This window comes from Anabrus simplex, chromosome 3, assembly GCF_040414725.1.
Source record: "Anabrus simplex isolate iqAnaSimp1 chromosome 3, ASM4041472v1, whole genome shotgun sequence".
Taxonomy (NCBI): domain Eukaryota; kingdom Metazoa; phylum Arthropoda; class Insecta; order Orthoptera; family Tettigoniidae; genus Anabrus; species Anabrus simplex.
In genome coordinates, this window is record NC_090267.1 from 149,236,652 (window position 1) to 149,261,874 (window position 25,223).

A 25,223-nucleotide genomic window follows, 5' to 3' on the forward strand; every position below is an offset into this window, starting at 1 on the left:
AAACATTGTATGAGTAGATTAGGATCGTTCCAGTATCTTACATCTACATAGAGTAACAGAGGCTTGTAGATAACATTGAGATCCACTTCCAAATAGTTGATGTGAAGGAAGCAGCTTAGAAATAAACTCTCAATACTTGTGCACCTATTTGCATTTACAGCTTCTGTCCTCTTGTAATTACATTGAGTAGTATTAGTAGTAAAAAGAATCAAACTATATTTCTTAAGATTATTTGGAAAATTATATTCTTGTCGGGTATCCGAGACGCGAGGACTCCTAGGTTTATAGGCGACACCTTTTACAGTGAGACTGTCACTGTTAATCTTAACATCAGCATCACCTATACGGAAACAGTCATCTGCATGGCGAATACCGTAGGTTGTATTGGTGTGTCCAGTAAAAAGGTTTTTCTGTGTAAAGAGCAAAGAGTGAACCATAGGTGTTTTGAATAAATGTCTTGAACTGATTATGATACTCTGGTGCAATTATAACCTCAGATAAAGAAGGTAGATCTTGTTTTGATACAGTACGTGTTTCTGCAATAACATCTGTGGTTTAAAACGTACCTTGCTTGGATAGTGAAGATACATTAAGATCTTCTTCCTCCTCTTCTTGCTTCTTCTTATCTTGAGGAGTTTGCATAGTAACAGAACTTGTAGTAGGCTCAGATGATGTGGTAGAATTAAAAAATCTCTCAGAGTTGTACAGAGTTGAGTTTTCAAAAAGAAATCAGTATCTGCTTGAATATGTTTAAGCTCTTTAAATTTACATAGAATATTGCTTCAGGTATGGATAATATGTTGTGTGATCACTTTGCCTGATGTTGACATGGTGTCAGTTTTGGATCAAGTGCTGTCTGTAACCACAGTGTGGATGCTTAAAATATGATCAAACCCATGCAATACCGTCTATGATGAACACAATTTTCTTTATCAGTGACTAAGAAGCCGTAATGTTGTGATGACCAACATGTAGCACACAGACGTTTAAAGTCATTAAATTTCATATCAATGTTAACATGATCGTCTACACACGTTGCAACCATCTTGTAAAAAAAAAGAAAAGTACAATGATATTGGCGTTGTCACGTATCAGCTGCTTAGGGACATGAGAATAGTTTGAAATAAATAAAAACAATCTACATACTTATGACATTCCAGTACTAAAGTATGCATGAATAACGTCCTGCCATTCTGTCCCAACACCGTCAAAGATCATAAAAGAATTAGCAAACACATCATCTGGTGGCAGTACTTGCTCACGCGCATTCAATTGAAAATATTTCAAACCAGCTTTAACCAGATTCTGTATGATAAGTTGTAGAACAGCAGCTGATAGAGTGACTCTGAAAAAATGTAAATATTCTGAAAGGGTTGGAAGCATATACCATTTGAAGAGGTAGTGAGTGTGAGTAAAAGATTTGTCTTTGCCACATCTCTATGGCCCGTTAATGATACATTGAATTATAAAGGGAAACAATGTTCCATGATGACTTTGCGTAGTTTTCTCAGAACTAAGTAGGGGATGCGACATTACTGTCAGGTAGTGTGTCTTGCTGCTTTATAATCTTCATGCTGACTGAATGAAAAAGTGGTATATAATAAGTATATATAATGAATGAGATAAGAAGTAACTATCAGTTTGTAAATCGCTGTTGATGAGAGAAGTCTTGTACAGAATGATGAAACAATGGTACTCTATTGCTATAACGAAGAAGAAAACAAAGATTGTATGATGGAAAGCAGTTATAAAGGCAGCGCGAAAAGCTATTCGAGGATAACACAGTCAACAAGTAGCTATCACCAAGGCTCTATGTGCAGCAAGAACGAGAATTTCTTCTAAGAGTAAAGTGATGTTTTGCAAACGTGCTGGAATTATTCCTGCACCGAAAGGAGGCGGATTCCTTCCATTGTTGTTTGCTGGACTAGCACCTTTAGCATCTCTGCTAGGTGACTCTAGTGCTGTAGCAAGAACTGTCAAGACTGTAGAAGAGGCAAAGCAGCAGTTGAAAGAAAGTGAATGTCATAATAAAACATCAGCATATCACCAAATAAAAAAGTCTACTGAATGCACTGCCACATCAAACTCTAACCCGTGAAAAAGTTGCTACATTTGCTAAACAACTAGGAATTTACTATTTTTGCAGTGTGCTTATGCAAGATCAGCTACCAGCATACCTCTCATCAATGTGAGAGTGCTGTGATCAACTTAGATGACAGTCATAGACCTGGAACTCATTATGTTGCCTACATAAAACGTAAATCTAAGGTACTTATGGGGACTTTCCACCTTCATTTGAGCTCATACACTATTTTAGAAGCAGTGTAGTCATTGTTCACAATAAAAACCGCACACAAAAATGAAATACATGTGCTGTCGATTATGTCTAATGTTTCTATGTGAAACCCAGACTGTAGACAAACGGCTTTAGTGTGCACATGATGTCCAACATTGCAAGAATGTGTACCATATGCAGAGAAGGACCTAAAACAACTGTCTACTGTAATACACCGATCGCATTCGATCATCGGCCTCTTATGCCTATTGCTCACGGTAAAATGTTTCATAAAATTTGTTGTACAATTAATTTTATAAAAATTTGGTGAAAACAAGTTGTGTTGCTCATGGTAAAATTATATTATAAAATCCGTGGAAGCATCAGGATGGCCATCTATGAACTTACTTCTGAACTAAGATGTGTATATGCTGCCATCTATCGATAAACTTTTAAACCAAGAAGCAGCTGTTCAACTTACAGTGTGTTTGAGACTATGGCTCCAACAAACAAAGCAAAACTTGCTGCTTTAGCTGCAATTATATGTTGTGCAGTGGTAAAAAGAAGAGAAGAAATGCCAGGAAATGCTGGACTCGGGATTGGATCAAAAGAAGAGAAGAGGTAGAGGATTCCTGTCCTTGGTCGAAAATTAGTCGAGGTTAGAAGACCAGCATTCATATAGGAATTCGACGATTGTTTTTTCTGCCTCTCTTCTGCATTTCTTTTGTGGTAAAGTGACGTTTTAAATTCGTACAAACAAGGATATTTCTGGTATTCGTCCAGTAAAACACTAACAGCTTCCTTAGTCCACCCGGATCCTGCCATTTTAAAAAGAAGTGTTTGTTTACATTAGAGCTTCACAATCTTCTCACGACGTAGCGCCAGCATCGTGATGTCAGCTTCGCTGATTGGTTCGTTTCGTATAATTAATTTTACAGAATAGAACACGTCCTATTTTATGAAAAGTTTTATCAAACTTGAATTTGACCATGAGCAACAGAAATTTTATAAAATTAAATTATTGTACAATAAATTTGACAGAAAATTTTACTGTGAGCAACAGGCATTAGTCTTGGATGAGTATCATTTGAAAGCTACAATAAAATCTATAACGTGTGAGATGGAATAAACAAGTTCTATTATGATGTGCATGTGCTAACGCTACCACTGGCTTTTATTCAGTAGATTATATTCATGACTACATTGAAACTGTGTTAATTTAACAGTTTGGTGATAAGAGTTTTAGTAATATTAATTACAAGTTCTCTCTTACTGTAAGCAACATCACAATAAATGGGTCATTGAGCCTTCTTTCAAGATTGACTTTAAATCACAACCTGATTCAATTGGACCATTGCTCAGATTTTCATCAAGAGAACTAATACTGAATGTACATCATGAATTTGATCAACCTGAAAAACTTTTCAATGACCATCATGTAAGCATTACTTATAATATTATTACAGACTTGTATAGTAATCAACAACTTTTACATATCCTGGATGACTTTATAATTGCAGAAGAAAGTGGTTATAGTATTCTTGAGATAGTGTTAGTAGTGCTTTATCGCCCTTAAGCTTATGAATAAACATAATCAGCTCATACATTTAGATCGTCATACAAATGTAGATTGCAAACTACATTTTAAACCTGTATGACATTAAACTGTGTCTACCGAGTGACCACTGGTATAAGTGGTCCCCTTCTACCAAGTACCAACGGCCTCCTCGGAGGCCAGATGAGCAGGTAGAGATTCAGGGCACCCTCTTGTCCTTGGGATGAGAAATCATCCCTAAAGGCGGATGAACTGGCTTGATCTGGTCAACGACATTAGGATGCAGAAGGCAACGGAAAAACTACTGCATTAAAGATCCTAGGGATATTCCTTGTATAGCAGCCATGCAAAGTTGCGGTAATACAATTGTAGTTACTAATTATGGAAGTCGGAAGCCAAGATTCGGCAGGAGTGGAAACAGCAGCAAGGCCTCTCCAGTTGCAAAGAGAACAGTAAGTTCAACTTAGGTACATGGAATGTGAGAATACTAGGTAAGCTTGGAAAACTGGAAGAAGTAAAGAACTCATTGATCAAGAAAGACGTTGACATGTTTGATGTTTGTGAAACTAGATGGGCAGGAAGAGACTTTCAATCAGGGAATTTTGAGGGTAATACACACCGGAAATGATAAAGGTGGAATGAATGGAGTAGCAGTAATCCTAAAAGGTAAATGGTGTCAAAATGTGATGAATACCCTTCATGTCAGTGACAGGATTATGATGGTTAAGATAAAAGTTGACCCTGTTGACGTAGTCTATTCAAGTATGTTTTCCAACCACAGACAGTGAAGACGATGTTGTAGTGAGAATGTTTCTTGATGTTAGTGACTGCAGGTCTTTTTTTGGGTGTAGGGTGAGGATGAGAGAAGATTGAATGGTGGTTTTAAAATGCGATTGACTTTTTGGAGAACAGGTTTATGGTTATGAAGGATACTGAGTTAGATTGTGGAGTCTGGCTTGAGAGATCTGGCAGTCAGCCAATTCGGTGGGATAATATATTGTATATTAATATATATTGTGTATATGAAATTGATGCACTTGTATTTATGGGGATCCATCAAAGACAATACAGTAGTTAGGAGAATATTAAAACCATTATACACATAAACAATCTACCACCCACTATATTTAATTTATGCCAGATTTGTTCATTTTTGAGCCTCTTCCAAAACAAAGTCCCACGAGCGCCATTGCATGTGGTAAGCAAATGTTTTTATTACTTATAGATATAATCCTAGGGCTATGCTATATACTATAAGTAGCACAAAAAGAGTATGATCATTGATGTTATAAACTTACTTCTTTCATCATCATTGCCAAACCGATCTGAAACAAAGATAATGATGTAATCAGTAAAAAAACAACCTGAAGTACCAGTACATACAAAGAAGTGTTTTAACCACTTATTTTTACAAGACTAAACATGTACAAAGAAAACAGAGAAACATTAGTGATGAGCAAAGCATAAAAATGGCTGTATTAATTTACATATTGATATTTAAAGTGTTCTGATTCAATATTTATTCATAAAAATGTGTGTTGCCCAAAATAGAACCTTGGTAATCTTTGTGTTTGTAGATTCAAGTTCATTCACATTGAAATATGCTTTAGTGTGATTATATATATACACAGTATACTATATGGTTTAAAGATACAATTACATACAATCACTTAGACAGTAGTAAAAATTACTACAATTACACAATGAAGAATTATATTTTCAGTATTTCTAGTGAATACTTAACATGTGAGTAGAGACTCTGTCAGAACTGAATGTCCAGAGATGTCTGCCAGCTGATGGCTTCTTCGGTATCTGCACGCAAGTCATAAAAGTTTGCCCTCATACCTCCTCAGCAGGGATTCCATGACTGTATGTTGAATGGTTTGAGGTGTGTCACCACAGTCACGGCTCTGTACCTTTCCCCACTTACTCTGCCAGAACCTGCATCTGCTGTGATTGGTTTGTACTCACTTCATTGATATCCAGTTTCTTTTGGCAACTTGAAACCAGGGCTCTCTCTACAATGGTCAGAGATTAACCCTACTTGGTCTGGGTTTGATGTAGTCCATTCTTCACACCAAGCAACCTCTTGCCTGGCTTCCATAAGGGATTTCTTGATTTTAGTTTCCGTCGAATACAGTCTTGGTGTATCAGAAGACAGATTTTCACAGCATATTTTCCATTCTCTTTTCAGGACTTTTTGCCTTCAAAGATGAAGGGGATGGATGTTGGATAAAACAGGGAGTCAGTTTAGTGATGTGGATTTGATGGTGACAAATTGTATCGTTTAGCTGAGTGTCAACCCTTTTAGTGTGTGTACTATTCAACCATACCAGACTGCATTATTCTGCAATGGAATAAAGTAATGCAAGGCCTGTTGTTCTCAGAACCACTGTATTTGTTCCCCATGCCTGTACCTCGAAACTTATGTGAGATTTTTGTTTTACCCTTTGCTGCTATTCTGCATAGATATTCCTTGTATCTCGGTAAAGTTGAATACAATACAGTACCTAGGTATTTTGGGTGAGTATTTTACTTCAGTTGATGACCTCAGAGGTTATAGGATATTTTGTGATGAAGAAACAGAGATGTCCTTGAGCATATTGATCATAATGACTTTATCAGATGGAATAATATTCCAAATATTTGGCCCTTGATTTCCTATAAATGATCTCCTAGCATTTGATAACACGAAAATACCATAGAGCCTTTCTTATTCAAGTCTTGGAGTTGACTAGATTAGCAAATAAAGAACATAAAATACAGAAAAGACCCTTATTTTCTGCTTTCTTTGTCAAGATTGAGCACTTGTCTAGATATGTTAGGCAGCTTGGATTTTCGGTGGCTACATGCAAGTCATGAATGTTTCCCTCAAACCTCTGCAGCAGGCATTCCATGACTATATGTTGAATGGTTTGAGGTGTGCCACCACAGTCACAGAAAGGGCTCTTTACCTTTCCCCCCACTTATGCTGCCATAACCTGCATCTGCTGTGATTGGTTTGTACTTGGTTCAAAGATGTCCAGATTTTCATTGCAAGGAAGATGTATGTTGAACAAAAGAGGAAACTAGTTCAGTGGTGTGGATTTGATGGCTCCAGATACTACCCTCATTGTATTGTTCAGTTTGCTACCAACCCTTTTAGTGTGTGCACTACCGAGCTCGATAGCTGCAGTCGCTTAAGTGCGGCCAGTATCCAGTATTCGGGAGGTAGTAGGTTCGAACCCCACTGTCGGCAGCACTGAAAATGGTTTTCCGTGGTTTCCCATTTTCACACCAGGCAAATGCTGGGGCTGTACCTTAATTAAGGCCACGGCCGCTTCCTTCCCACTCCTAGCCCTTTCCTGTCCCATCATCACCATAAGACCTATCTGTGTCGGTGCGACGTAAAGCAACTAGCAAAAAAAAAAAAAGTGTGCACTACCAAGCCATACCAGGCTGCAATATTCTGCAAATGGTGCCAGATACTGTCTTCATTGTATCATTGTAAAACCAGTGTCATGAAACTTTTACCTCACAATCTGTTGCTTTAGTTTTTCTGATAGTCATTCATTGAGTTGAAACAGTGGAGATAAATTGTTACAAGTGGTAGCCAGATATGGCTTGCATATGTTGTTTTACCGTTTCATACAGTAAGGGCAGTTGTTGTGATAGTTATTGTTCTAAGGGGATGTAAAACTAGGTACCCATCTCCACACACCAAAGGCTTTGCCTTGTCATTGCTGCCAGTCTTTTCTATTTCTTGCCATTCTTTTTAACTCTTCATATCTTGTAAACCCCATATGCTCTTCACCTTCTCCTCATATATTCTCCTCCTCTTTTCCTGGCAGTTTTTCCCAACATGATGTTCAGAAGAAAATTAATATGCTACACCATGTGTTCAGTGATTTTTTCCACCCCTAGTGGTTTAACATTGCACTAACACATTGCAGTTTTCTGCGATGCATTCTTGTCAGTATATGGTCTTTATTGACCTCTGCATTTGCTTTTTTTTTTTCTGACCAGTTTGTATGGGTTATCCTTCTCCACACCCTCATCTCTTCTGCTTCTTCTTGTCTTTCATTCTATTTCCTCAACATCCAATTCTCGCTACCATATAACAAGGTGTGCCAGACAAAGATTTTTGGAAATTATTTTCTCAGCTTCATTGCCTTGTGCCTGCTGGTTTGTAACTTCCTTTTATTTTTAAACACTTTCTTTGCAAAGGCAGTTCTTTTTTTTTTATATATATATATATATATATATACCATAGGTTCTCATGTTACCCTTTGTAATGATGCTACCAAGGTAGAGGTATTGCTTTACTTGTTCTGCACTCAAGTTTCCAGTTGTAATGTTTGTGTTCAGTCAGGCCCTGATTTCAAGTAGTTAGCACCCTGGACAAACAACATAGCCCCCTCCCCCCCACTGCTCGTTTTTCTGTTCCTCTAAAAAAAAAAAATTGCTTATAAATTAAAGATTACAGTTTTCAGGATTATGAGTTTTAAAACAGCACATTTTGCAAATAAAGTTAATTCTCATAATTAAATTGATCAAGCCAAATAAAGGTAACAGCCAAATAAGAATCAGGCTGTTTTTATTTTTATTTAAAAAGCCGTTGATTCAGTTTGATAGTTTGTGTGTAAGTAAATAATTTTAGAAATAAGACACATATAAATTATCATTAATTTATTGTAATTTATTTTGATCACATTTAAAAATACAAATTTTGTTTATAGGCTACTTGTATATAATAGTACTTAAGATTTTTTCGTAGCAAACTCTTGAACAATTTCATCAAAGTTCGTTTTCAAAGTTAAATTTTTTTCAGTGCACATAAGGACTAATGAGCTTAACTTTTCATTAAGAAGTGTTGCCCTCTTAGCATTTTTTACTCTGCTTAAAACTGAAAAATCCCTTTCTGCAGTACAGTTTGTTATTGGTAAGATCAAAAACATCCTAATTGCAATTTCAAGGTTGGGAAAAGTACTTGACAAATTGTTTTGCTTAATGTAGGAATACACTTTAGGCAAGTTTTGGAATCCCTCGAGTTCAACGTACATTTGAAAGTGTATACACTCATTTACAAAATCTTGAGTGATGTCTTCAGGGTACAGCGAACTAAGTTTCAAAGCAGCGTTCTTCACTTCTGATGGTTCGGATGAGCAAGTCAGTAGCAGAGGTAACACTTGAAATCTGGAAGCTACAACTTCATATGCTTCTTTCCTTCTTGTTAAGTTTCCTATAAGTGTGTCTATTATTTTAAGGAACACATTATTTTTGAAATTTGTTCTTGCATCTAGGTCTCCTTCAATCCCACATGTTTCATCTGCAAATATTTGAAGTTTTCTTACTCTTGAGTACCTTGGAACATTACATCCACCTACTTTCAAAGCAGATTGTTCATATATGTCAAACTCATCCCTTTTAGCTTTGATGAATCCTTCCAGGGTTTTCAGTTGTTTTACTCCTCCCTCAAGATTAAGATTTTCATACTGCAAATTTTTAGAACACTTGTCAACTCTTATGATAAATGTAAGAAATGTATTACTCTTCCGCCTATTCAATACAACTCATAATGTTCAAGTTAGAGTTAAATCCTCATTAAAATGAGAGTTGAGACATGTTTTGCCCTTTCGTATGGGGCATTATCAGCCGTATCATTATCTCAAACCATATCAGGTACCTGGTTAAAATTGATCTAAAATCTATTACAAAATTGAATACATTAAAAACTTCCAAACCATATCAGGGAGGAGTAAAACAACTGAAAACCCTGGAAGGATTCATCACAGCGAAAAGGGATGAGTTTGACATATATGAGCAATCTGCTTTGAAAATAGGGGGATGTGATGTTCCAAGCTACTCCAGGTACCTGATATGGTTTAGAAGTTTTTTTATGTATTCAGTTTTGTAGTAGATTTTAGATCAATTTTAACCAGGTACCTGATATGGTTTGAGGTAATGATACGGCTGATGATGCCCCATAGGAAAGGGCAAAACATGTCCCAACTCTCATTTTAATGAGGATTTAACTCTAACTTTTGAGTTGTATTGAATGGGTGGAAGAGCAATACATTTCTTACATTTATCATAAGATATTTTCAATACAGATTCGCATTTTCATTACTTGTAAGCTCTTTCTGAAATGTTGTTCCACACAACTAACAGAAAAGTGGTCTCGAAATTCTGAAATTTAGTTTCAAGGTTTTGTGCCTCAAGTCTACAAGCAGGTTTTACACTGGAGTCTTCAGATGGCTGCCTCAACGATTGTCATATTTCTTCATAACCTTTTACCAAAACTTTGACAGCATCTGTTCTTGCAGACCATCTGGTTTCTGATAAAGATTTTACCACTGGCATACTGTTTTTGTTTTTTTTGCCAAGAATTGCTTCAAAATGTTCCACCTGTACGTTGACACAGAAAAGTAATTATACAACTCCTGGACAAAGCCAAAGAAAACTACTGCGGCAGTGCAGCATTCTGTGCTGCACATGGTATGTACTAGCAAGGGGATTTTGCTGCTTTATTCGGGCCTGAAGACCTGAGTAAGCTCCTGACATATTGGAAGCTTTATCATAACTTTGGCCCCTACAGTTCTTGATGTTGATTTTGAAACTCTCAGGACAGTCAACTACAGCTTTTTCTAGTCCAGCAGATGTATGTGATATTCCAGGGAGAAGCTTAATGAGTCGTTCTACAGTCTGTGGCTCTGTTTGAGGTCATCATCATCATCATCATCATCATCATCATCATCATCATCATCATCATCATCTGCATCTGTCTGAGGTACATATCGTAAAACAGTAGCCAACTGGTCAGTGTGAGAGCAATCAGGCATTGAATCTACAATGAGAGAGTAGTATCTATCTTCTTTCACTTCATCAACTACAGTTTTAAGCGCATAATTCCCCATAACTTCAATAAATTCATTACATATATGAGAAGAAGGAAAGGGTTATATTCACTGATTAACTCGAGGCATCCAAGATATAAACCATTTAAAGTTGATCCAAAATCCTCATTGTTTCCTTGGAAAGGTAAACCCCTAACTGCCAAAAGTCGTACAACAGAAACTATTCTTGAGATTATACTTTGCCAGTAGTTTACCTCTTCTTCATATTGTGTAAACAGAATTTTATCAACCTGCATTAACTGTTTTTGTCTGATGATGTACATAAGAACATTATGCCTGTGGTCATGAGAATGTTCATGATGTTTCAGTCGTTCGTAGCTATGCTTCCAGTCCTTAAAACCGGTAGAAAAATGTGTTTTTGCATTGTCTGGTTGAAATAAACAGCGTTGAATACAAAATACTTTCCCAGTTGACTGTGAATACAATAACCAATCTCTTAAAACAACGTCTCCATTAGGAAGAGTACTCTTAAACATGTTTTGAGACAATGTTTTTTACCATCATTGTAAGTTCACAGAGATTTCGAAGAATCCACCATTACATTTTTTTGGACAATGTTTAATAACATTCTCAACTATTAAATTTAACTTGATATTCCAAGTAGCAGGATCATCTATAGAAAATGAATTAGGTAAGGTTACCTCAGGTTGTGATTGTGAAATAGTTCCAAACGGCTGTTGGACAACTTCAAGCTCATCGTTCAATTTAATACTAACACAGGGCTGATCAGTCTGTAGATCTAGGCCTTGTAAGTCTTCTTGTGTAAAGTGAAATGGGACTGATGACAAAATCAAAAGTTTTGTTAAGTCATCTTGACATTTCGATTCTGAGGTTGGAGTTGAACGAGTCAAAGTAAAGAACTTTCCCATTGTAGGCACTTTCTTAAGTAGTTCAAGTTCGTCACTCTGCATTTTAGCAGCGAGTTTTTTGTATTCAGCACCACTTAAATTTTTACTCATGGCTAAATACTGAAAAACATGTGAGAATTTCACGAGACAATGAGTTGGCTAGGTGAGGTTATCAGGTTGTTGGTGAGTGGATATAAACAACAATACGCACACGACCCGTCACGAGCCAATGACAGACAGGGCAGTAGCTGTCTAGACTAACAGGGTTGCCAAGCCACCAACCACAATTGCCCACCCAGCACCCCCACAAGTTAAACAATACCTTTCTTATTGTTTGCAGTTATGTAATTATCTTCATAAAATTTAAATATATAGATTCAATTCAGGTTTTAAATAATAGTTTAAAGTGTTTTATATAGGCTAATAAAATAATTTGAATAATTTGTGGAAAGTAAAAGTAATTTAAGTGTAATGAATTTAAGACGTAATTCACGCAGGCCATAATTACTCGATCCTCCGGCCACCGCCCCTCAAACACTGGTGCTCCGGTGTTTTTACTAAGTAGTAATATCTTTCATCGAATTAGGGCCTTTGGTAATTTCTCGAGCATCTTGTTCATTTCTTCTCTGAGTCAGCTACTACTGTTAAGGCCCTAGATGGTCAATTTTCATTTTAGTTCAAGCCTCAGTTCATGCCAAGCTTCATACCAAATGATCATGTCAACGGAGGAAATGAAGGACCGATGTAGCTTGAGGCGCAGTGTAATGCATAAAGGTCAAGTCATTAGGTACACTTGCAGCCTCTTGCCATGTGATAGTCTAAACAGATGCATCATCTCAAACCTCAATTTTCTTGGAAGACCACACACAATAAGAATCTACAAAGAATATGGAGCGTGAATTTTTATAATCATTTATAGAAATGTATTGTGAATGTACACGCCATTGGTAGAATATAAGAGGTAAATGTTACAGTATATCATGTCTAGGAAACAGATGGAGAGCAGTGATTTACCGTGCAAGACTGAATGGATAAGAGTACACATAAAAGAAAACATGGGTCCAAAATTTTCGGCTGCAGCCTTCATCAGTGGAAGATAAAATTCTTCTCCTGCTGCCTTTCTTACCAAGGGCAGTTATGGCAGTGGAGAAAATGAAAGAGTTTGAGCTGAATGTCCAAAAAACAAAAATGCCATAAAGAAAAATTGCATAAAACACAAAGTTAGCAATGACAAACAAGTTATTACACCCTTCAGAGCACAGTAATTATTCACTAGATGCCAGTACAGTGCTTCAAATGAAATCCAATTTAGAAAATGTACAGTTGTCTCCATCCCTGCGCACTGTAAGAAATGCCACTAAAGTACATACATACATACATACATACATACATACTGTACATACATACATACATCCTCATTATAGACTGTTATGCCTTGCGGCATTCAGTCTGCAAGCCTCTGTGAATTTAATAACTGCCGCCACAATCCTCTATTTGTAGATAGTTCTGTGACCTCATTTAGTTCCATACCTCTTTATCTTTAAATCGTCATCTTGGTCTCCCTCTTCTTCTCTTACCCTATATTACAGAGTCCATTATTCTCTTAGGTAACCTATCCTCCTCCATTAGCCTCACATGACACCACCACCGAAGCCTGTTTATGTGTACAGCTTCATCCATCGAGTTCATTCCCAACTTACCATTTATCTCATCATTCTGAATACCCTCCTGCCATTGTTCCCATCTGGTTGTACAAGAAATCATTCTTTCTACTTTCATGTCTGTTACTTCTAATCTGTAAATGAGATGTCCTGAGTCCACCCAGCTTTCACTCCTGTAAAGCAAAGTTGGTCTGAAAACAGGTCGATGTAAAGATAGTTATGTCCAGGAGCTGACTTTCTTCTTACAGAATACTGTTGATTGCAACTGCGAACTTATGCATTGGCTTTGCTGCACCTTGATTCAGTCTTTCTTACTATACTACCATCCTGGGAAAACACACATCCTAAATAATTGAAATTATCTACCTGTTCCAGCTTTGTCTTCCCAATCTGACATTCAATTCTCTTGGATTTCTTACCTACTGACATCAATTTAGTCTTGAAAAGGCTAATTTTCATACCAAACTCATTGCACCTATTTTTAAGTTTCAAGATACTAGTGGCCTGTCACAAGAATAGGTGAAAACTTATTTCTTTTTCTCTTATTGCTTTGCCAGCACTATAATATGATGTAGTGTATGGGTTATTTAGCAAAGTTTCAAGAAATTTATAGAATTTTCACAACAAATTGTGTTCACAAGACTTGAATCTATCACATAAAGCTGGCCGTATAATGCTCTGCAATTTTCAGTAGGTAGTAAATCTGAAATATAGAAACTGAGTCTAAGTTAACCATTGTTGTCTGGCCTATGCTGACGACTTGGTCTTAATGGCAGATTGTGCCGAAAGCCAGCAGTCTAATATCTTGGAACTTGAAAATAGGTGCAATGAGTATGGTATGAAAATTGGCCTTTCGAAGACTAAATTGATGTCAGTAAGTAAGAAATTCAATAGAATTGAATGCCAGATTGGTGATACAAAGCTGGAACAGGTAGATAATTTCAAGCATTTAGGTTGTTTGTTCTCCCAGGATGGTAATATCGTGAGATTGAATCAAGGTGTACTGTAGTAAAGGTAATACAGTAGGCTTGCAGCTGCGATCAACAGTGTTCTGTAAGAAGGAAGTCAGCTCCCAGACGAAACTATCTTTACAATAGTCAGACCAACTTTGCTTTACGGGAGCGAAAGCTGGGTGGACTCAAGCTATCTTATTCATAAGTTAGAAGTAACAAACATGAAAGTAGCGAGAATGTTTGCTGGTACAAACAGGTGGGAACAATGGCAGGATTGTACTCAGAATGAGGAGATAAAGGCTAAGTTAGGAATGAACTCGATGGATAAGCTGTATGCATAAACCAGCTTCGGTGGTGAGGGGAATGGAGGAGGATAGGTTACCTAGGAGAATAATGGACTGTGTTATGGAGTGTAAGAGAACTAAAGGGAGACCAAGACATGTTAAGAAAACTGGCAGAGAAAAAAGGGTTTAAGAATCTTGGATGAAGAAATTGAAAAAGTTATTTCAGACAAAAGAAATGCCCAAAAAAAAAAAAAAATGTTTGTCAACTAGTAAATTGGAGTATCACTGCACGAGAGCAACAGCAAAAAGGGAAGTGTGGAGAAAGCACAGAAAGAGTTAGGAAAAGTTTGTTTCACACCTGGAGACTGATATAACAAGACCACAACCACTGACCTATAAAATACTAAGAAACTGAATAATGATGTAAAAGAAGACATACACATTAAAGCAATACCTCTAACAGAGTGCCTCATTTCTTTTCAGAACCTTTGGAGGGGTTCAAATATTGAGCCATTTCTTCTGCCAACATCACTTAACAAGTCTCTGTAAACCATTACACTTGAACTGGAGTTTGTACTCAGAAAACTTAGAAATGGAAAAACATCTGGAGAAGACTTAATAAATGCAGAACTATTCAAGTACTCCAGTGACATCTATAAGCAAAGATTTCTCAGTTTCATCAATTTAATTTGGAATGGCAACAGACCACCAGTGAATTGGCAAAAAGCTATAGTTATTCCTCTTCATAAAAAGGGCAGTGTGAAAGATTGTGCAAATTGCAGAGGGATACAGTGTTCTCCCCAGAAATTTTCATTAGTTGGGTGACAGGAATGAGTAGTCGGGCGGGGAATACTTCGTAGAAAATGAATATGATAAAATTTCAACTTATTCCCCTTAGGCCATTAACAATAATATTAGACAGGTAAACATTAACTGCAAAAATGAACTATTTTAGTGTTATCACGAAGACATAACAGAGTATTTTGAACTTCTAGTGTTCTAATGCTCGTTCATAATCACTCGGTTGCTGTGGAGAGCCAGACGGATTTGTTACGTCCGCGGAATAGAGTGCTCGCATGCGATTCCATGCTAATCCAGACACCGCTCGCGCATGACACTATGTGATAAGCTGAACTCCGATGTAACTCACGCAATTATGCTGACAATAATGAAGATTTTTCATTTAAATAAAGTTTTACAGTTTTTATATTTTAATTTGGAACACATAATGACTGAAATATGTGTAGCCTCCATGGCTCAGACAGCAGCACGCCAGCCTCTCGCTGCTGGGTTCCGTGGTTCAAATCCTGGTCACTCCATGTGAGATTTGTGCTGGACAAAGCGGAGGTGGGTCAGGTTTTTCTCCGGGTACTCCGGTTTTCTCTGTCATCTTTCTTTCCAGCAGCACTCTCCATAAACATATCATCTGTTAGTCATTTATCATTGCCCCAGAGGAGTGCGACAGGCTTCGGCAGCTGGAACAATTCCTATCGTCACCACAAGATGGGAGCTTCATTCATTCCATCCCTGATCCAGTCACTGACTGGAAAACAGGTTGTAGGTTTTCAGTGACTGAAATATGTATTAATATTATGTAAACCAAGCGGTTTAGAAGCGCACAGTTGTGAGCTTGCATTCGAGAAATAGTGGTTTCGAACCTCACTGTCAGCAGCACTAAAGATGGTTTTCCGTGGTTTCCTATTTTTACCCAGGTAAATGCTGGGGCTGTACCTTAAGGCCTCGGTCGCTTTCTTCCCCGTTCTAATACTTTCCTATCCCATTGTCGCCATAAGACCTATTGTATCTGTATTACAAGTTGTCCATAATGCAGGAATGGAGGTATGAAAGGCATGAATCAATCCCAGCCAGCAGATATCTCACACATCTAGATGCCATACTCTTTGCTGATGATATTGTATCTGTGTCGGTGCAACGTAAAGCAACTTGGAATATTATGTAGGCCTAATTAGTAGATATCTAGGTTATGATAGCCGGGCGGTCATTTGAAAGGTCCTACAACACCTCAACTCAGGTTACAAAACATACTCTAATATTGTCAAAGAAAAATTATTCAGGCATTATGAAAATGTGATTGAAATTGAACAACACGGATTTCGAAAGTGTCACTCATGTGCTGATGCTTACTTTACCTTGGGAATCTCAGTAGAAAAACGCAGGGAACTTAACTTGGAAACTCACATGGCATTTGTTGATTTTAAGAAAGCCTTTGGCCTAGTTAGCAGGAACAGACTTCTTAATATCTTAGCAGAAGATAATGTCCCACAACAGTTAATAGATAACATATACAACATGTACAGTGACAAGCTTATTGCAGTAAAGTTAGGAAATCATCAGACTGAATGGGAACCGATCAGCAGAGGTGGGAAACAAGGTTGTGGACTTTCTCCTTTGTTGTTCATAATCTATATGAACAACATAATGCAGGAATGGAGGTATGAAAGGCATGAATCAATCCCAGTCAGCAGATATCTCGCACATCTAGATGCCATACTCTTTGCTGATGATGTTGCACCGGTAGCATTATCAGAAGATGATCTTCAGTGGTCAGTATTTTATCTCCAGAATGTCTCTTCAAAATTTGACATGATCATTTCACCAGAAAAGAGCAAAATAATGGCCTTTAAGGGGAAGAACCCTATCCCCAGTAAAATCTGTTTAAATAATAAAATTTTGGAAAGAGTCAATGAATTCAATTATCTGGGGATACAATTTATCTTACCAAGGGGAAATTGATATCCCTGCAAAAATAATCAAGTTTACCAGAATAGGAATTATAAATCACATTATGAAGCTATCTCTTGTCCAAAAACACACTTGCTTATGTCTTCATAACACTTTAGCCAGACCAACCCTTTGCTACGGCAGTGAGGCATGGACAATAAAAACTCAAGACATTTCCAAAATTATAGCATGTGAAATGGCGTTCACGCACAGAACAGGAGACTATACAAAATGGGATTGTAAAAGAAATGAAGATGTGCTTAAGGGACTGAATGTGAAACCAGTAATCAATTACATCTATGATTACCAAGAAAACTGGAAACATCACATTCAAAGGATGGCATCTGGAAGACTACCAAAGGAGATTCTGTGCTACCAATCAAGATTATAGGACGTCCAGTGAAGAGATGGAAAGAAAATGCAAGACCGTAACAGGCCACATGACCCAATACTTGGAAGGATGATGATGATGATGATGATGATGATGATGATGATGATGATGATGATGATGCAAATAAAGGACTTAATAAAATAAAAAAATATTTTTTCTAGTAATCCTGAGATGGAGACCTTTCTTTTGATGTATAACACTTAGGTGTTAATATTTCAAGTTTCTCATATTATTGTGTTACACATTCAAATTATATATAGAAGGCTTTCAGCACAACCATTCAGACCAAGTCATCAGCATAGACCAAATTGCTTATTACACTTTCACCTAACTGAATCCCTCACTGCCACTTCATACCTTTCAGTAGATGATCTATGTACAGTAAACTATGAACAATAAAGATGAAAGATTACAGCCTTGTCTAACCCCTTGTAAGTACCTTGAACAAAACCCATTTATCTCAAAACTATGTTTTTGGACTTAGGTATTTCTGCCAGAACGCCGACGATATTTTAGTCGGTACTCGGCCATATGCCACGGAAGAAAACTGAAGATACAATTTAATTCAGGAAAATGCATATGTGTGTGGCTGGTTGTGTTTTAAATTACCCCATTGGAATGCCATAACGCATTGTAAAGCACGAAGAAAATATGGGTGACTTCAGAAATATACATATCTTGTTAAAACAGTATGATGATGCCACTTTTCTTTACCCTAATGCAACAGCAAATATTGCTTATAAGGAAATTTCTAATGCTTTTGAGATTTAGAGATATTCTTTTGTAATAGTAGACTTAAGTTACAAGGAAAATGCTCAAAACGATATCAAACGAAATGTTTTTAAAATGAGGAAAAAAAATCTAACCATAAATGTTCATGTAAGAATGCTAAAGCAAATAAAAAAAGTAATGCTTGAATGAAAGATCAGGCCCTTTAACAATTAACAGTTGTGCATTTCATATCCTGAATATATATATCATTTCAGTTGTTCAGTGATATCCAGCTAAATAATTCTTCTTTCATGTATCAAGAATTGCTTGAACAACTTTGAAGTTAATTTTTTAATAACACTTTCTTTTTACATATAACTTATTCACCATTTCCAAATTCAGTGCTAAGTTATCAGGTCTCATCACTATGAGCGCCACTTGTGAACTGTCTCCCATTTTAACAAGATTAAAGCTGGAAATGTCCTGTATTGACTCTAACGTACTGTACTTGCTTCTACATCCAATAAAATAATCCACTTCCAGGAGGAGTAATCCTAGAGTGCTTTCCGTCCACCAGCCCCAAACAACATAGATTGCTATTTCTGTTTTTTTTCCAAAACCCTTCTTGTTCTTGTTGGAAACTAAAGCAAATTAAAAGAAAGAATAAACTTTACGAATTATAAAAATAATAAGTACATATAAAATCCATCCGTCCGTCTCTCCAAAATGCAGCAGGGGAAGATTCCATAGTGGCGGAACTATTGAAGCTGGCGAATGAGGATACTCTGGACATACTACTCTATCTCTTTCAGGAGATTTGGGAAACAGGTACTATGCCAGTTGAATGGCTGTCAGCACTAATCCACCCTCTCCATAAGAAAAGGTGACAAGAAGAATGTTGGCAATTACAGAGGTATATCGATAGTGGCTGTTCCTTACAAGATTCTTTCTAAAGTACTCCTCAACAGAATCAAAGTTCATCTTGATAAGCAAATTGGCAAATACCAGGCTCGTTTCTAAAAGGGTCGTTCCTGTCCGGTACAAATTTTCAATATGAAAAACATCAGATACAAGATAACTGGGAGGTTTGAATATATGGTTGTATTTGTAGACTTCAGAAAAGCATATCACTCGATTGACCAACAGTCATTATTGAATGTTCTGGAAGAGTTTGGGGTGGATGCTACATCCAGAAACTTGATTAAGCAGACTCTCACCAACACAATATGAAAGGTAAAATACAAGAATGAAATCTCAGAGCCCTTCGAGATAAAGACTGGGGTCTAACAAGAGGATGGACTTTCTCCACTTCTTTTCAATTGTATCTTGGAAAAGGTAATCCGAGAATGGAAAAATTCGCTGAACAAAGAAGAAGGAAACAAAGATTGGTTTTGGTTAGGCCCCAAACACAAAGGAGTGTATGTAGACTGTCTGGCTTTCATGGGTGATCTAGCAATATTTGCCAACAACATCAGTTCAGCAATCAGGAAGATAAACCTTCTTAAAGATACAGCAGAGAAAGTAGGACTACAAATTTCCTTTGAGAAGACGAAATACATGACGAACATCAGTGATGGTCCAGAATGGATGTTAACAGACCATGGAAAGATTGGGAAGAGTCAAGAAGTTTAAGTACCTTGGTGAAGTAATCCAAGAGAATGGGCTAGAACAAGAAGCGACCAATATCCGCATCCAGAAATTGGAGCGAGCATTCTAATTGACTAAAAACATCTATAATAAGAAGATGCTGAGTTCTGGAGTCATATTAAGAAATTACAGCACTGTTGTTAGACCAGAAGGCTTATATGTTTTGGAGACCCTGTGCATGAATCGAAAAGGACAAAGTCAATCAGCTACTTAAAAGAGAACACAGGCTACTATGAAAGATTTTGGGCAACATATGGATTGATGGGCAGGTTCGACTGAAATCCAATAAAGAAGTATACAGCAAGATGGAACCGATAACAACAGCAGTTAGAAAGAGAAGATTGCTATTTTATGGGCACATCTTCTGTATGAATAATGACTGGCTCACAAAGAAAATCTGGAATTTTCTAAAACTAAAGGCATCTAAGTTAAGATGGTTCCAAGAGTGTGAGAAAGATCTGAGAGAGGTGGGAATTACGGGTGATGAAATTAATGACAGTTAGTTTCAGAAGGGTGGTGAAAAGCTATCAGGTTTTTATGGTGGAGACAGAACCCAGAAGATGGAGAGGCCCTTTACCAGAGGAGCGGAAGAAAGCACTGATCGACGGGCTCAAGAAACTTTGGCAAGATGTCAAAGCCAGCAGATGAACAAGACACAGACACTGAAAATGAGATTGGATGTTACCACACAATCCATAGAGGCTCAATTTGAAGAACAATAATAATAACAATAATATAAGAGGTTATTAAATTCCAATTGGCAGAATTTCCTTTTAGCCAATCTAAACATGTATATTTTATTCATCTTCGTCATTGAAGTGTGGCCCTCTTTGGAATATGAAATTGGATCCACACCAATCCAACTGTGACAGTGTTACGACATTTAGTACCTCTCCTGCTGTCTTCTGTGACACAGATGTACTAAAGTAACATCAGTACAGAACTAATAAGAGATAAGAAACTGCATCACAGTTTATGACGAATGTTGATATTTTATCCATCAAAAGAAACTCCTCTCTTTGCCTCGGAATATTAAAGATGAAAATTAACACACTATACAGGGTTTATGTTTTACTACATGTTCATGTTACCATGAATACTTCAGTTCATGTAACCAATAAAGTTATTTTTTTTTCGTGAAGTCCTTAGAACCTGTCAAGTTTCAAGAATGATCAGTGAACTAGTAGATGCAGAAATCGCAGTTAAATACTTCAAATTAACATATTTACGCCCTGTAGCCAGGAATCTCAGCATAGCACTCAGATGTTCATGAGGTGATATAGCAGACCACAAATTGCTTCCTTTTTTAAAACAAAAATTAAAGTTATCAAATTTATAAAGTAAAGTAAACTTGTATCCTCATCCTGAGGTGGTGCAGCTCTTTTCAGGCATACCCTCAATGGAGGTGAGTTACATGTACCATTTTAACCACATACCAGCCCTCCTGCCATTCTTAAAATTTTGGCAGTACAGGGAATTGAACCTGGGTCCTCAAGGATGGCAGCTAATGCTGCTAACTGGTACGCTATGGAGGTGGACATCAAATTTATTAAATTCATATACAGTCCTTTGTCTATCCTCTGGTAATTTCTCCAGTTTTGATGTTCAACTCTGAGCTCTTCCAGAGTGTTTCCTTTTTCTTCTTGATTCTTTCTTTCTTTCTTTCTTTCTTTCTTTCTTTCTTTCTTTCTTTCTTTCTTTTTTGTTCTTCTCTCAGTGAAAGAGTTACTGAACAACTGAAGCTTGATGCGAGGTGTGACTTGACCGTCTAGAGGAGTCTTGAGGCTTCAGTTGGCATGAAGCTTGGCGTGAAGCAAGGCTTGAACTGACATGAAAAATGAGCTTTGACATTCATGTGTTTTACAATTATTACATTTGGTCCTCTCCTTTTGGTATTTACTACAAAATAAAGGAGCATGTAATAATCTTTTATTTCTCTTGTTTGTTTCAGGAGCCTGAAGTTTTGAATGGATCTCGTGCATTATTTCTTATAGAAATGACTCGTATGAATGAAAACCAGTTAGCTCATCAAATAGGTCAACAGTACTGTGATTTACTGGATAATCAGAGGGATCAGCTATCATTGTACCTGAGTGATGATGCTGTTTTACGTTGGTTTGGACGTACCATAAGTGGAAAGGACCTTGTCACTAGCTTTTTTAATCGAGAAATAGCTAATACAACTCATAAATTGACCAATGTTGAACCTGCTGATCCTATTCAAATTCGAAGTATTCGTAGGAAGGAGGTTAATTCTTGTCCTAAATCCTTTCGAGACTGTGGTAGTCCTCAAGAGAAGTGCATTAAATCATTCAGAAACCTTACAGTTAATGATTGTGTGTCTAGTTCCTGCCATAATACAGAGAACTTAGCATTTAGTGGTGATATCACAATGCAACACAATGACAACACAAGTGGTGCAGAAGAGGATGTGCAATGTTATTTTGATAAGTGTTTTAAAGCTTCTGGAGAAATACAGTTTTGCCGCACAAGAATGTCCCCTTCTTCACGTAAAAACTTGAAGCTGGCAACGGACACTATGAAGTGGGAACGCGCCTGTAAAGTTCACATTTCATATAGTTTCTTTCAGTCCCAAGGGGAGTTTAGGAACTTTGAGCTTAAGCAGATAATATATGAGGATACCACTCGTTGCAAGAGAAATCTTGCACCAGAATTTGATAAAATTGCTCGGAAATGGCAATCATAATTTATTCTTTTAGATTCTATCTCATGACTAGATATCTATTAATACTGAACAGTTTATGTGACAGAAGTATAAGATATTTACAGCTCTAGTATAATGTTTTCAACAATTCCATTATCCATTTTAACATTATTCATCTTGATATATTGATTTCTTAATGTGATGAATCTCTCTTTAGGATTAGTAATTATTATTGTGTAGTAATGCAGATGGCGACAGTGTAGCTTGGTAACAATGCAAATAGTTCCTTGTTTGAATTCTTTAAGCTGGAGTTTTTTAATGAAACTTGTAAATATTCTCAGTTCCACATAGAGTATGTGTGTGACATACACTTCTTTCATGGTAAGATTTGATCCTTCACTGATCTTATACCTTCAGTTGTCTAAACTATAGTTATTTGATATTATGTTGGAAGAAACATGTGATTACGAACATTAAAATTAAAAGAAATTAGAAACTATGATATTAATACACACTTCAATTAAAGAATATTACACACTATATGGTCCTGAATATATTATGTGCACTTTATTCTTGATAAATTGAAACTTCATGAGCTCTAGAATAGAAGGGGAAAAATAGGAAAAGGAATACAAATTATGAGTAGGTCCCAATCTTATGAACTTATACAGCACTGTTCAAAAGGAGTAAACTTTTTAGCATTTGTAGGATATATAATTGAACATATAACTGGAATAATATTTTATGTCACATTTGATCAAAACTTAACATGCTTTTAGCTACATGTTCCATTTTTAATTTCATTCTTTATCTGTTTATGTTTGATTAAAAGAGTAGTTTGTAAAATTTCTTGGTTCAATTCAATATTCTCTCAACTGCACAAAATTTAGCCATTAGCTAAAATTGAAGAATCTGCTACATTAGAGACTGACCAATCAGAGTAAATATGTACAGCTGGGCTGAGTGGTTCAGACGGTTGAGATGCTGCCTTCTGATCCCAACTTGGCAGGTTCAATCCTGACTCAGTCTGGTGGTATTTGAAGGTGCTCAAACACCCTAACCTTGTGTCTGTAGATTTACTGGCATGTAAAGAACTCTTGCAGGACTAAATTCCAGCACCTTGGCGTCTCCAAAAACTGTAAAAGTAGTTAGTAAGACGTAAACCCAATAACATTATTATTATTTATTAAACCTGTACAGTACTGACTAGGAAACAGAAGCATTCATAGGATCTGGCTTGTACACATCACTGAGATCTGATTTCTAGATTGACACATAACACACAAACAACAAATAATGCAGGAAATTGTTTTTAGAAGGTAAAGGAGCAGCTATCTTTTCGATAAACCCATTAATAACATACCTCATTGCTAAGTGGAGAGTATGAGACTAGTTCTGACAGTGGTATATAGTAGCTTAGTTGGCAGAGGCACTGTATATGGTCAATAGGGTATAAATTGCAGTGGTTCGAATCCATTCAGTGCTCACCATCTTTTTTTAATTTTTTTTGTCGCCAACTAGAACCACTTGTAAGCACAGTCACCTTTCAGAATACACTAACAATATTAATGGGGAACAGTTATCAGTATTCCCTTATGTCATTTAATTTCCCTGTATAGCAGTATCTACGATAGTATTAGGTCCATTAACAGCTTAGGTAAAAAGCTAAGTATAGAAAGAGGTGCATTATTTTTATTTTTGTTAATATTTACTTGTGCTTAATTATATACATTACTAGCAGTTACCCGCAGCTTCGCTTGCGTGGATTTCATAATGTGATAAAAGTAATTGTTCCTCAGCATTGTACGAAGACATTATCTGAAAATTGCTAAAGTATAAAATCTCACTGAAAAATTGAGTTTCATTTACCCCAGAAACTCTTTGTAAACCACGTTTGTGGTATTACCTTTTGGGGCTAAAGGTAAAAATTTCATAATGTTCCATATTGAAATGTATCACAATTAAATTGAAATAATAAATAAGGTAGTTCAACCTATTCAGTACAAATAAATACGAAATGTAGTGTTACATTCCCGCTTCCGCTTATAATTAAATGGGAATGTAACTCTACATTTCGTATTTATTTGTACTGAGTAGGTTGAACTACCTTATTTATTATTTCAATTTAATTTTGGGGCTAAGACGGGCATGTGACATAGAACTGTACATGTGAGAAACAGTCTTCTCTCAAGTCGAAAAAATAAATACATATTTCTTTATTTTTAAAGGAGATTCCAAATACCTATTTCCACATCTGTAACATCTTCAGTTTTTGAGATATAAGTGTCCTCATAAAAAATAATTACTCATTTTTCACTTTTTTCACCCCCGTTCAATGCCTTTTCCAAAAACAAAAAAGTGCATGTTCTTGTATTTTTAATGGACTTGACAAATACCAAGTTTCTTGTCTGTAAAATGTTAACTTTTTGACATATACTGTATATATACTGGTACTCATTTTAAAAATTTGCCCACTTTTTCAATTCTTTTCAGCCCCTTAAGTGGATTTTCTGAAAACAAAAAAAATATGTGTTTCATTATTTTTAAAGGGGATTCCAAATACCAGTTTTCACATCTGTTTGTAACACCTTCAGT

General features: G+C 36.6%; 2 protein-coding genes across 2 annotated transcripts in view; one reads left to right on the forward strand and one right to left on the reverse strand.

The window, feature by feature from the left end:
* LOC136865884 (uncharacterized) overlaps nucleotides 1-22,932 on the forward strand; it is a 137,759-nt gene extending 114,827 nt beyond the window's left edge. The window contains exon 3 of the mRNA XM_067142441.2: nucleotides 21,915-22,932. Coding sequence (XP_066998542.1) covers nucleotides 21,960-22,670 — 711 coding nt within the window. The 5' untranslated portion in view covers nucleotides 21,915-21,959 and the 3' untranslated portion in view covers nucleotides 22,671-22,932. The remainder of the gene's footprint in view (nucleotides 1-21,914) is intronic.
* Nucleotides 1-25,223, reverse strand: part of LOC136866102 (platelet-derived growth factor subunit A) — a 209,180-nt gene that overhangs the window by 52,475 nt on the left and 131,482 nt on the right. The window contains exon 3 of the mRNA XM_067142779.2: nucleotides 5,129-5,155. Within this exon, the coding sequence (XP_066998880.2) occupies nucleotides 5,129-5,155 (27 nt within the window). The remainder of the gene's footprint in view (nucleotides 1-5,128; nucleotides 5,156-25,223) is intronic.